Source organism: Notolepis coatsorum, assembly GCF_963971535.1.
Source record: "Notolepis coatsorum genome assembly, chromosome: 2".
Classification (NCBI taxonomy): Eukaryota; Metazoa; Chordata; class Actinopteri; order Aulopiformes; family Paralepididae; genus Notolepis; species Notolepis coatsorum.
This window is the reverse complement of record NC_140166.1, coordinates 74,258,071-74,271,901: the sequence shown is the minus strand read 5'-3', so window position 1 is coordinate 74,271,901 and position 13,831 is coordinate 74,258,071. Positions and strand designations below refer to the sequence as shown.

The window sequence follows — 13,831 nt, the reverse complement described above, 5'->3', positions numbered from 1 at the left end:
GTGTCCAATTAGCAGCAATGTTGTTGAAAATGTAACGTTAATAAATGCTCCGAGCATAGCTCCGGAGATCTCTCTCTCTCTCTCTCTCTCTCTCTCTCTCTCTCTCTCTCTCTCTCTCTCTCTCTCTCTCTCTCTCTCTCTCAACTAGAAAGGTACGTGTGCTCAGTAGACCTAAAATCTCTAGCAGCCACTCTCTCTTTCTCTCTCTCTCTCTGATCTAAAGATAAACAAAGGGTTTTAAAAGTGTATTTATCTTCTCGTATAGTACCAGAGAGAAGCTGAGGAGAATCAACCAGCAACAAAAGCAAAATTTGTTAAAAAAAAAAAAAATTATTATAATAAAAAAAAAATTATTATAATTTTTTTTTTTTGGTATCGAAATGGTATCGAAGTATCGATACTTTTCAAGGTATCGTATCGAAGTCGAAATTCCAGTATCGTGACAACACTAGTCTGGCCTGTACTAGGTAAAGGGATATTCCGTGTATATGTACAAAGAATATACAAGGGATATCAGACGATATACAAATACTATACAATATATCTCAAGTAATAAATATATATATTCGGTTTAATCTGACCCTTTGTAACAGCTGCCTCCTAATTAGTCCGCACCTAATTAGATAAGCAGAGACAGATTAACCGCACTGTCCACTACTCAATGTCCGTTGTGAGGAGTAGTGCAATTCACAAAGTCAGGGGGTCATGGTCGTCACTAAGAGAGTCGGAGAGCCTTGGCAACTCTATCAGCCTCGCCACGGGTCGGGTGTATGTCCGCCCTTGGACGAGCACTTCTGCCGCTCTGACCTTTCCGTCGGCACCAGTGATCACTTTGCTTACGCGGCCGGCCGGCCACATAGCTCGGGGTAGTGACTGGTCGATAATCATGACGACTGTGCCCTCCGTCAAATTGTCTCTTTCTTTTACCCATTTCTGGCGGGTCTGTAGAGACGGTAGATAGTGGAGGAGGAAACTGTTCCAAAACTTGTCAGCCAATACTTGACTGTACCTCCACATTCTTCGGCCGTTCGCTTCTTCAGGTCTGTACACTGTCTGTGGGAGCGCGGGGTCCAGCCGCCCCATCAAGAGAGTGTTGGGGGTGACTGGGTCGACATCTGCTACATCACTTGAGACGTAACCGAGGGGCTTTGAGTTCAATACTCCCTCGATCTCCATGAGGACTGTCGTGAGGACTTCTTCCGCCACGGTCTGGGCCCCAAGCACGGCGTACAGGGCTGTCTTTATTGAACGTACTTCTCGTTCCCAAGTTCCACCGAAGTGAGGTGCATTCGGGGGGTTAAACTGGAAATCAATCTGAGAGGGAGCGAGGTGGGTCTTAAGTTCTGGGCCCATAGCTTGGAAGCTCTCTCTCAGCTCTCTTTCTCCGCCTTTGAAGTTTGTCCCGTGATCAGACAATAATATAGACGTTTTCCTTTCCGCGATGTGAATCTCCGGAAGGCCATAAGGAATGAGTCCGTACTCATGGTTGGAAGGAGTTCTATGTGTATCGCTCGGGTGGTCATGCATTTGAATACAATACCCCACCGTTTTTCCGTCCCTCTTCCTTTCTTCACATACAGCGGGCCGAAACAGTCCATACCGGTGGAGTGAAAGGGCTTGTCGCCGAGTCGGAGGCGACAGGGGGGTAGGTCAGCCATCCGGGGTATACTGGGCTGTGCTCGCCACTTGCGACAGTCTAGACAGGTTCGCTGGAAGCGTCGTACTGCTTCTCTTCCTTGCAGTATCCAATAGCGACGTCTGATCTCAGCGAAGACTCTCTCTGCCCCGGCGTGGTGCACGTCCTCGTTGTATTTCTTTATGATGAGCTCTGTGACCTTGTGTCGGCTGTTTAAGACTATCGGGAACTTGACGTCATCCGTTAAGTCTGGGGCCCTCCTCAGACGACCACCCACTCTGAGGAGATTATGGGCGTCGCTCTCAGGGGCCAAGTGGAGCAGTCTGCTGTCTGACGGGACTGGCTTTGATCCCTGCAGACAGTCTAGCTCGTCGGGGAACGAGTCTCTTTGGGCTCGCTGTAGCAGAAGGAGTTCTGCTTCTTCGTAGTTAGCTGCATTAATGTCAGTAGTGGACGGAACCTCAGGGTGGTGCCACAGGAATGTCTTTAACTGCGCACTCTCAAGGGTGGGGCAGTCGTCTATGTTGGGATCTGTGGGGACTAGTGTGTGTGTCAACCCACAGAACATAGATTTCTTCTTCTCTGCCTCCTCTTCACTCGCCTCCCGTGGGGTGGGTGTAGGCCACTCTTCTTCCGGGAGCTTGAGGAACTCGGGACCGTCACTATAGAGATTGTGACGTGTGAGGTCATCCAGGGACATTCCCTGTGTGATGACGTCTGCTGGGTTCTGCTTTGTGTCCACATACCTCCAGCATGCTGCTTCTGTTAAATCTTGGATCTCTGTGATTCTGACTCCCACGAAGACCTTGTATCTACACGAATCGGACTGGATCCATGTGAGTACGGTCATGGAGTCTGACCACAGGATTGTTCTTTGCACCGGGATGGTGAGTTCACGTTGGATTAACGTGGTGAGTTGCGCTCCTACTAGGGCTGCGCAGAGCTCTAGACGCGGGATAGATTGTTGCTTGCAGGGGCTATTCTTGAGCGAGCCAGGATGAAGGCAGTATGTATTTCTCCTCCCTCCTCTCGGGCCCGCAAGTAGGCCACCGAACCGTAGGCTACTTCGGAGGCGTCGCTGAAGACGTGCAGGTCCATCTGACACGTCTCCGGCCTCACTGTGGGTGGGAAGTAGCTGCGGCGTATGTTGACACCTGGGAGCGAGCTGAGTTCTGTCTCCCACTCTCTCCATGTGGAAGCAAGGTGGTCGGGTATGGGGTCGTCCCAGCCCTGGTCCTTGTCCCATAGCGCTCGTACAATCATCTTTGCCCTGGTGGTGTAAGGTAGAATACATCCCAACGGGTCATATTGTCTGGCGAGTGTTCTGTATACACTCCGTCTTGTGGTCGGTAGTGAAATCGACCTTCCCTGCTCCTTGGTCAGGGGTGTGTGTCTATAATGGAGCGAGTCTGTTTTGAAGCGCCAGACTAGTCCTAGTGTCATTTCTTGGGCTTCTCCTGGGATGGTCGCCATCCAGGTCTCGCTGCTTGCTGCCTTGTCCTCTGGGGAGAGGCTGCGCAATACTTGAGGGTCGCTGCTGGCCCACTGCCGGAGATCAAAGCCGCCTTTGATCAGAGAGGCGCGGAGCTTGAGTAGGAGGGCCTCGGCTTCTTCTGGCGTCGAGACGCTTTGCAGACAGTTGTCCACGTAGAAACTATTTCCTACACTTTGTCGGACCTCTTCATCAGCTGCTGGGTCCTCTGCGACGTGTTTTTGCAGTGCGAACGTAGCACAGCATGGGCTGCATGTGGTTCCGAAAGGGAGGACTTCCCATTGATAGATGGATGGTTGCTCATCCCCGATCCTCTCTCTCCATAAGAACCGCAGCAGGGGCTTGTCCTCTTCCACTAGTCGCACCTGCAGGAACATCCCTTTGATGTCGCCGCTGATGGCCACCTTGTTCTGGCGGAAACGTAGCAACACGCCTAGTAGAGAGGGGCCGAGTGTTGGGCCGGGCAAGAGCTCTTTATTCAGATTTTGTGATCCGATCTGGTAGCTGCAGTTAAACACAATACGATCCTTGCCGTTGTGGTGGACTTTGTGGTGCGGCACGTACCATGATTCGGTCGTCTGATCGGCCTCTTTAATGTCAATTCTCTTTATGTGTCCCGCTGTGATTAGCTTGTCAATCTCAGCGCGGTACACAGTAGCTTGAGCGGGGTCTCTGGCTAGGCGCCGCTCTGTGTTCGATAGATACCGCTCTGTCGCTTCTTTTGGGGCGTGGAAGGTAGGCATACCCTCTCGCCTCAGGAGTGGAGTTGCGTATCTCATCACTCCGTTGACTTTGACTCTCTTTGTCCCCTGCTCGAGGAGGGCTATGGCATAAATGTCTTCCTTGGAACTAATGTGTTTCTTTTCGTTCTTAAAGGGCATTGTCTCTAGTGTCCATAGCCTCTCGACGTGCTGTAAGAGGGCGGTGTCTTCTTCTGTCACTTGTAGTGTCCATTCTAGGCGGGTCTCGACTGCTGCTGGACAGCCTCTGGGCCCAGTGTGGACCCGGTCCATCGGGACGATGAGGTGTGCGTGGTCAGATCCTATCAGCAGGGTCGGGGTGGCGCCGTCTATGAGCGGTATAGGTAGTTGACGCAGGTGCACGTATTTGTCCATCAGCTTGGCGATGGGGTAGGTGTACCGCGACAGGCCTATGTCTTGGCTGGTGAAAGCGTTAGTGATCCTATACCGTCTCTCTGGCTGCCCGCTTGCTGCGATAGTGAAGGAGATGTTCTCACCCTTGATCGTCTTCAGGTCTCTTCTTATAGTCCGAATCGTCATCGTTTCTTCGGTCCCCCGCAGCCCCAGCTGGGCCGCAGCGGACGCGAGGAGAAGGGTCTTTTCTGACCCGTCGTCAAGGACGGCGTAGGTGTCCATGACCTTGTCCTCGTAGCTTAATGTTACGCGGACCACCTTCAAGAGCACCCGGGCGCCCCCGCTGCTGGCGGGGTCAATGTACATAACACTTGCCTTTGTGCTGCTTGAGGGTGCGGGCTTTCTTCTGTTACTGTCATGTAAAACGTCCAAGTGGGCTCCGTCACACCGACTACACCTCTTCTTTAAGCGGCACTCGGCTGCCATGTGACTGCGCGCACAGCGGTAACAGCGGCGGTTGGACTTTATCCATTGACTCACCTCGTCGGCGGTCATCTTCTTGAACGTGTCACAGTGTGACAGCCAGTGTTCCTTTTCGCAGTACTGGCATACAATCTTCCACTTCTCTTTCGTCGAGGGGGTGCTGTGGTTCTTGTTACGCGGTACTGATTCGGCTTGGTGCATGACGGTCACCAGCCTGCGGTTATCGTTTGATCTCCTAGGTCCCTCTCTGGAGCTTGGTACGCTCCGCACGAACGTATCCAGTCGTAGGCTGCTGACTTCTCTCGCCAGGAAGTCGGCCAGGTCTAGGAGGGATGGCTCGAGACCGTTGGGATCACGGTGGTCTCTTTGCCGCCTGAAGCGCTCTTGTCGGGCGGGCGGAAGCTTCTCTAATATCCTCTCAACATTAGAGTTCGCGTACAGTTCGTGCCTACCCTTTTCCTTTTGTGCCCCCAGCATCCCTACCAGGGATTGTACCTTGATAGAGAGGTCATCTAATGAGCGATTGTCTGTGGCTGGGGGTAGACGGTCAATATTCCTTATCTCTTGTATTACGTAGTCCCATATGCGTCCGTAACGTTGGTCGAGGGCTACTAGAGCCGCGGTGTATGGGGTACTTGAGTTGGAATATGCCAGCGCTATATTATGCGCTCTGGGCACCTTCAGGTGCTTGAGTAGGATAGCATACTTGTACGTCTCATCGGGGACATCGGACATCATTGTCTCTAAGCACATTCGTAGCTCTGTGTACTGTGCTCTGTCCTCGTGTGTGAAGTCCGGGAACGTCGGTGTGCCAAGGTACGATGCCATGGATGGCTGGCACATCGGTGAGCGTTGGGGGAGAGGCCTCCTAGGCGAGTCTCCCCGTACGTGCTGTCGTGGGCTGGTACTTTCCTCCTCTTCCTCTTCTTCTTCCTCTGCTAGGTCTTCTAGATCTTGCAATCGTCTATTCAGTCTCTCGGCGGCGTAGGCCGGTTCTTCCCTGTTGCTGGGTCTCGCATGGACCGGTCGGGGAGGGGGTTCGGAGACGTGTATAGGCTCTTTCTGTTGGCCGGGCTCCGGGTCGCTTGCTCGGGTAGGGGAAGGTGCCCTAGACCCTTGTCTTGACGAGGCCCTGGAGCTCCGTGCGGAGGGAGGGGGGGTTGCCCTGGCAATCAGTTGCTCCATTATCTGCGCTTGTAATCGGTCGCGCTCGGCTTCGCGCTTGATGTGAGCGAGGTCGCGCTCTGCTTCGCGCTGGGCTTGGGCTGCGTCGCATTGTGCATTGGCGGCTTCGCGCTGTGCATCGGCGGCGGCGCGCTGGGCTTCGGCGCGGTCTCTTTCCATATTCTCTTCCGTCTGGAGGCGTCTGGTCTCCAGGCGTATGCGGTCGTCTTCGCTCCTTTGCTGCGCCTGGAAGCGCTCTCGCTCGGTCGCAGAGTGTTCGCGTTCACTAAGGGCTTGCGCTTGGAGTTGCGCGTGGAAGCGTTCTCTTTTGTCTGCAGATTGTTCGCACTCACTCAGTTGTTGAGCCTGCAGGCGGTCTCTTTCCATGGTAGAGTGTTCGCGCTCACTTTGGTGTTGCGCGCGGAGGCGCTCTTGTTCCATGGAAGAATGTTCGCGCTCGCTAAGCGTCTGTGCTTGGAGTCGATCGCGTTCAGTGGAGGCTGCCAGGGTGGCGATAAATGCCTGCGCCAGCATCTTGTCCGCCTCGCTGGGGGGAGACACTGATGGAGGTGATCGGCTTCTGGCAGTGCTCGTTGGAGATCCGTTCTCCTGTCGCGCTCCGAGGAGGTCCATCTCCTGGGTGCGCGTCTCTTCTGGTAGTGGGTCGGGTTCCGTCCCTGGAGCGCTTTCTTTATCCTGGAGCTCTCCGGGGGCTGTCCCGTTGACGTTGTCGGGGGGTAAAGTCATGTCATGTCCCTCCTGGTCCCCCCCGTGAGCTTGGTCAGTTACGTTAGAACCCACTAGGGTCTCTACTGGCAGGGTCGCCTGATCGGTAGGGTTTGACATACTTTTACTATCCGCTTTTTCCGCGTTTAACGTCTGTATAAAGCTAGGTAGTAGACTGGCAGCGTAGTCCTCTAGGTAAGAAGGTGGCTGCCGTCTGCGCTGCGGGCGATCTAGCTTAGGAGAACCGTTTGTGGAGTGTTCATCGTTGGCCATGTCAATATTAATATTATATTAATATTACGCTAATTACCATCCGGCTCGAAGGACCAATTGTAACTGAGGGGTACAATTCCCTGACTGTATTGAATAAGTATGGTATCATTAAACCACTACTGAGTTATGTACATTACTACTGGCCATACAGTACACATGTATATGAGATGAACACCCACACAATAACACGGCTTAACAAGAAAGTACTGTTTATAATATTTATTAGAAGAGCACCAAGATTATCTTACATTTATTAAGATTGAGAGTTGCGCTTGTAAGGCGAAGAATGTGCATGAATAGGTCAAGAGCGTAAGTCCATGAGCATATTACGAAGGGGATAATTAATACCACCTGTAGCATAAGAATTATATATGGTACACTAGTAGGTCAGCTGGAGATACTAGGGGGGTTCCCTCCGGTTGTAAGCCAGCAGGGGAGAGGATTTGTCGGTAGCAAAAGTCTGGATCAACGAGGAATAAGGAGACTCCAGGTACAGGAGACAGTGCAATAATCCCTTGACCCGTAGACAAAGCAACAGCTATTCTCCGGTGTGCAGTGCCGCATGGGTGAAAGCTAGCCAGCCTCAGAGTCCTAGAGGCGGGCTCGACGGTGCTCCTCACAGGGTAAATCCCACACGGTAGTGGGGTAGACGATTCTCTGCTCCAACAGCTACAGGACCAAAGCAATATAATCCAGCCGAAAAGGGCTCTGTAGTCGTCGGTGTAGGTTATCCAGTGTACATATCCACACGGTTCTCGTCTAGGGCTCCTCGGATGACGGCACAAGGTTAGGCCGCCCAGCCTGGATAAGCACACTAGCTCGGTACGATGAAACGTTGGTAATGCTGGTCACTGTAGAACGGTAGCCGCACGATACACTATACATAATAGACTATTACTTAATAGTAGAATAGGTCGAACTCGACGATACAGCGTTAAACTCTGACACTTCAGCTATCAATTCGCACGCGGTCTCAAGGCTCTATTTCGGGGCAAAACGGGCCCCCTTCACAGCACGTTGTATCGTGGTGTGAGGCTTCAACTTATTGGTTAACATACTGCTGTATCCACCTGCAACGTATTTATACGTAAGGTGAATAATCTAGTACCAGCCTCATTTCTGTCCCATATTACTGCGCAAAGCCGGGCATGTACAGACATGTCTTAGCGGTGACTTTGAACTAGACATTGGGGGGTATGGCCGTGGCGCCTAGGGGGTCGCTGTCCAATAGGAGAACGAATATTATGGTCTGGCCTGTACTAGGTAAAGGGATATTCCGTGTATATGCACAAAGAATATACAAGGGATATCAGACGATATACAAATACTATACAATATATCTCAAGTAATAAATATATATATTCGGTTTAATCTGACCCTTTGTAACACTGTTTATTTATTTATTGAAGTTGTCCTAAATTGTCCTATGATTATGTCTAATTGTGACAGCCTTGTTGTGAGTATTCTGTAATCTCCTCATTACCTTCCTGCTTTCTCCTCTATTGCCATCCTCTCCTCTCCCCGCTACTCTCCTCCTCCTCCTCCTCCTCCTCCTCCTCCTCCTCCTCCTCCTCCTCCTCCTCCTCCTCCTCCTCCTCCTCCTCCACTCTCAGGGGCTCAGAGTCCAGACGCTGGTGAGGCCAGAGTACTAGAGGAAGAGGAGGAGAGCAGTAAACTCTTAATACCTCAGCAGAGTGAGAGAAAACAAGGTAGGTTGTTATACGTGCGTTTCCTAGTTGTATCCATCAATTATTTGCATTTAAACAGAAGTTGCCCCCCTAGCCTGGCACTAACCAGACCAGTGGTGAAGGAATCCTCTGAGCTTCTTGGACATAGCCAACAAATACTTACTATTGTTCTAATTGGATGATGTGCTATTGTTCTAATTTGATGATCTGCTATTGTTCTAATTGGATGATATGTTATTGTTCTAATTATATGATCTGTTATTGTTCTAATTGGGGGATCTGCTATTTTTCTAATTGGAGTGTCTTAGTATCACTACACTGTAAGACATCTATCTCCTTGTTGTCTGCTCTTAGTATCACTACACTGTAAGACATCTCCTTGTTTTCTGCTCGTAGTATCACTACACTGTAAGACACCTCCTTGTTGTCTGCTCTTAATATTATAAGACTGTACTACCCCTCCTTGTTGTCTGCTCTTAGTATTATAACACTGTAAGACATCTCCTTGTCTCCTGCACATAGAGAGAGGCTCGCCAGGCCCCGGACATCCACAGACCAAACCCTCTAAACCCCACCAGCGTGGCCCGTCGGTCAGGCCTGTTGTGCCGCAGAAGCCCAGGGAGGACACACAGGAAAACAGGCATCCGTTCGCCCTGTACGGCTGGGGGGAGAGGCAGGCCGACATGGCTGGCAGGAAGACACACAACGTGGGCCCTGTCTCTTCTACTACGGAGGTAGTTTGTGTGTGTGTGTGTGTGTGTGTGTGTGTCTCTCTCTCTCTATGGGGATAAAGAACAACCCCACTATCTATACAGATGATGATGTGCTGTGATTGATTGAATGAAAATTTGATTAACAGTCGACTTGTATAAAAAAAAAAAAAAAAAGAAATACAATAATTATATAAGATTGTGGGCGGCTACATGGTGCAGTGGGCAAGGCGCTCACCACGAATACTGGAGACTGGGCTCGAACAGGTTCGCCTCCCTGTTCGAGCCCAGCGCTCCACATTGCTTTCAGTTTAGCTGGTCGTCCGCACTAATACACATTGGCAGTATTAGGGGGAGGGAAACTGATGGGTGGGGATCGGGCGTTGTGGACAGCGACTCCTACAGGTCGGTTGGTGCGCCTACGCAGTAGAATCAGGAAGTGATGGGGGCGGGGCCCCTCCAAAGCCCAGACCCCTGACGCTGAAAGATCGAGCCACGCAGGTGGAAAGATGCGACTGCTGTTACCTCGAGTATCGGAGGGGACTCGTGCTATGCTATGTATGACTTAGTCCACATTGCAGCCGGCTTGTGGGAGGCAAGAAACAGCGTTCAAAGACAGGGGAGGGTTGAATTGGATGATACGAAAATTGGGATGGGAGAAAAAATAGAAAAATGGGAGAAAAAGTGGATAAAAAAAGAATTGTGAAAAAAACAGCCCCCGGTGGGCAGTCGTTACTTAGTTGTTAACATACCGTTGTATTCGTTCGGTACACTACACAGTCGTTCGATACGGTACACACTGAAACTTGTTCGGTTCGGTACGGATACATGTACCTTTAAAGCACATAACCACTCACTTCCAAGCTGCATTCAGGAGTTGTTCCAAACTAGAGAGAGCCGGTATAAACTCAGGGGAACTTGTGTCTTCAATATCACAAAGGCAAGGACAAATATATTATATAAAACTGTTAAAGGGGTAAAACTATGGAATAACTGTGACAACGAATAAAACATTTGTAGTTCGATACATACATTCGTACACAAAGAAATTATTCAAATATAAGGTGCTACATAAATATAAAACCATATTATAATCGTAATTCATTTTATTATAACAACTGTATTAAAATCGTGACAAAAAAAATAAGAAATGTGTATATGTTTTGTATATTAAACTGTACACTAAAACTATGAAACTTTCGTAACCTTTTGTTTTTGTTTTTACAAAATGATGTACTGAATTATGGTTTAATTTCTTTTTATTAATAATGTAATGTAAAAAGGGTAGGCAATATAAGCCTCGGCTTCAGCCTACACCTTTTCGGTCGCTTTCTTTCTCTTTTCTTTTTATAAATGTCCTACTACTGTACATTGCTTTGTAAAAGAAGACCGAAATAAAATCATTCATCCATTCATGTATGTGTGTGTGTACGTTCCCCTTCTCCCCAGATCCACAAGTCAGCGCTGCGTGCCAAGACCAGGCGGGAGGTGGAGCGGAAGATCCAGGCCCAGCAAGTCGAGTGCAGAAGAGCCAAGTCAGCCGACGTGGTGGACCAGATCAGAACCAGAGTGGCTCCAGAGTTTAACCCCTGGCTCACCGAGTACATGCACTGCTTCTCTGCTCGCTCCCGATAGGACACCTACACACACACACACACACACACACACATTCATAGGGGTTTGTTATAATTGTGAGGACATTCTATTTACTTACATTCGTACCCTATACTAATATACAAATGTGCACCCATGTTGATGAGGTGCCGGATGCTGGAACCGGAGACTACAAGTGATCACAGTGGCTGCACTGTAGCTTCGAGGCATGAATCCATGAAAGCGTTACAGAAACCATAGTCGCTGCCTTCATCACAGTTATTACAGAATGACCCTCCTAGACCCAAATCAGTCAGGCTTCTAGACTGGTCACTTAGCAAGAGTGAAAGGCCTCTCTTATGTTCTGATTCTCCTGGACCTGTCAGCAGCCTTCTACACAGAGTCAACCGTTAGATCCTCCTCACATCCCTCGCAAGGAATGGGAGTTCTGGGGGCTCTGCGCTGGCATGGCTGTCATCCTACCTTGACAACCACTCATACCAAGTATCATGGATAGGCACCCTGTCTGCCACCCACCCTCTACACAGGCAGGTGTCCCCCAGGGCTTGGTCCTCGGACTCCTCCTCCTCTTCTCTCTCTACACCAAATCTATGGGTAACCTTATTATCACGTCTCATGCCTTCTCATATCACTGCTATGCTCTTCCTCCTCCTTTCCTCCCTCAGATACCTATGTCTCTGAGCGGATCTCGGCCTGTTTGTCTGACATTTCCACCTGGATGATGACACGTTACAAAACAAACAATACAATACATTACAGTTTTAGTAGAGGGAAAAAGAAAAGAAAAGGTAAGAGAAGAAGGAATTCATAGGATGAAAGAAATGGTAAAAAGGTGGGTTTTGAGGGCTTTTTTCAATGATGAAAGAGTGTCTGCATGACGGATATGGTTGGGAAGGGCGTTCCAGAGGGTGGGGGCAGCTGCAGCGAAGGGCCTGTCGCCCCCCCAGGTCCGGAGCTTAGTTCTGATGGGTTGGAGGAGGTTAGCATCTGCGGACCTGAGGCAGCGGGTAGGATGTGTGGTGGAGATGGAGGACAGAGAGGTAGGAGGGGGCCAGGATCTTGAGGGCTTTGAAGGTGATGAGTAGAATTTTGAACTGAATCCTGTACTTGATGGGGAGATTGTGGAGGATGGGGGTGATGTTGAAGCGGCGGGTGGAGGTGAGCATGCAAGCAGCAGAGCTTTGGACATATTGTAGTTTATTGAGGATTTTGGTGGATGTGCCATACAGAATGCTGTTGCAGTAGTCCAGTCGGGATGTGATCAGTGCGTGGGTCAGTGTTTCAATCAATAAATAAATAAGAACTAAACCCAATCGCACAAATATAGCTATAGTGGAATAGAATGGATACATCTACATTCTGCTCTCAGCACACCCCATTCCTTTCATAGGCTATATATTTGCCATGTTCTCTGTTATTATTTATTGTTGGTTTTATTTGTATTTTTTGACATAGTTTATTTATTGTAAGAGCCATTGAAGAAACATTCCACTGCTCATCTTGCCCGGACAACAGACAGGTCCCACAGCGATTAATTGCACAGGATGAATAAAGCCTTTAAACATGAATTTGATTTACTTGATTTTGTCACTATTATTAGATACAGTTTACAATTTATCTCAAGAACTAAACACATCACTTCAGTAGCTAATACTCAAACAAGGGTGTCAGGGAATAAACAAAGAACAAAATAGCCAGAAATGTGGACATGGTGTCTTCAAAGAGCTTTTATCAGATTTGAATGTGGCAAAGATGAGATGTTTTCATAGAGGTTAATGACCCCCCCCCCCCCCAAAAAAATTACTTTAGCTTAAAACAACATTTTAATTGAGGATTGGGCCTTTAAATAGCACACAGTGGTGGGGAAAAATATCGATACGTAGTAGTATCGCGATACTTTGCGTGGCGATACTGTATAGATACAGGGATGCCAAGTATCGATATTTATTTATTTATAAAAAAATATATATATTTTCTTTTTGTATTTTATATGTTTTTGTATAAGGAAGTTGCATTGTTCATTTCAATACCTGTAATAGTACAGTACACACGTGTGCATTCAGTTAAGTTGGAAAATGACTAATACAAACGGGTACATGCAACACAGATTACAGTGTTTACATCTGTCTGCTTGAGAAAATACCATGTTCTGCAATAAAAATGATTGAAGTGAGATGAACAGACTGCACTTTATTTTATTAGATAAAACATGTTGACAAAGTTTTACTTTGCAGTTGAAAAAAGGTAATAAATCGCAATATATCGCAATATTAATATCGCAATACTCAGCATATCGCAATATTTTTAGTATCGCAATACTATTGTATCGTGACTCAAGTATCGTGATAGTATCGTATCATGAGGCCTCTGGTGATTCCCACCGCTGAGACCCAGTCAGGACAGTCCTGTGATCTTCCAGCAACATATCTTTTGGTCACAACAACCATTGAACTATATAATAAGATGAACAAATGATTTAGCCTGATGGAGGTCTAGCACTGAAATGTCATAAATACATGTATCATTGCAATGTCACCCACTGTCTCTTCTTTGATATTGGTTGACATTACTGTCAGAGGCTGTATAGCGGGCTCAGTTTTAAAGATAAAGAGTTAAACTAGATTCCTTGAGGAATCCATTAGATAGCAACCATATCATGCTAGCTTACTGTTGAAGCAGCAAAATACTGCTCCAAAGTTAAGCAACATTTTGAGGTGAAGAATTGGCATGGTCAAAGGGGTCCCTTGACCTTTCAACTCAAGGTACCTCAATGAAACCACAAGAGTCTCCTATTTTCACCTATCGTCATACTGTGGTCCCTAAACAGTGGGAATTGCATGAATTGTTTGGCTGGAAAGCTGAGACCTGTGGTTCCAATGAGCCCAATTGCATTCATGTGTAATGATGTTAGTCCCCATGTCGCCATTTCAAAGTATTGACACCATTTATAT

At 48.4% G+C, this 13,831-nt stretch overlaps 1 protein-coding gene across 1 annotated transcript in view; it reads left to right on the top strand.

Moving 5' to 3' along the window:
* Positions 1–12,537, top strand: part of ccsapb (centriole, cilia and spindle-associated protein b) — a 48,298-nt gene extending 35,761 nt beyond the window's left edge. Inside the window, exons 4-6 of the mRNA XM_084307939.1 lie at positions 8,482–8,577; positions 9,079–9,290; positions 10,716–12,537. Of these exons, the coding sequence (XP_084164065.1) occupies positions 8,482–8,577; positions 9,079–9,290; positions 10,716–10,901 (494 nt within the window). The 3' untranslated portion in view covers positions 10,902–12,537. The remainder of the gene's footprint in view (positions 1–8,481; positions 8,578–9,078; positions 9,291–10,715) is intronic.
* The last annotated feature ends 1,294 nt before the right edge of the window (positions 12,538–13,831 follow it).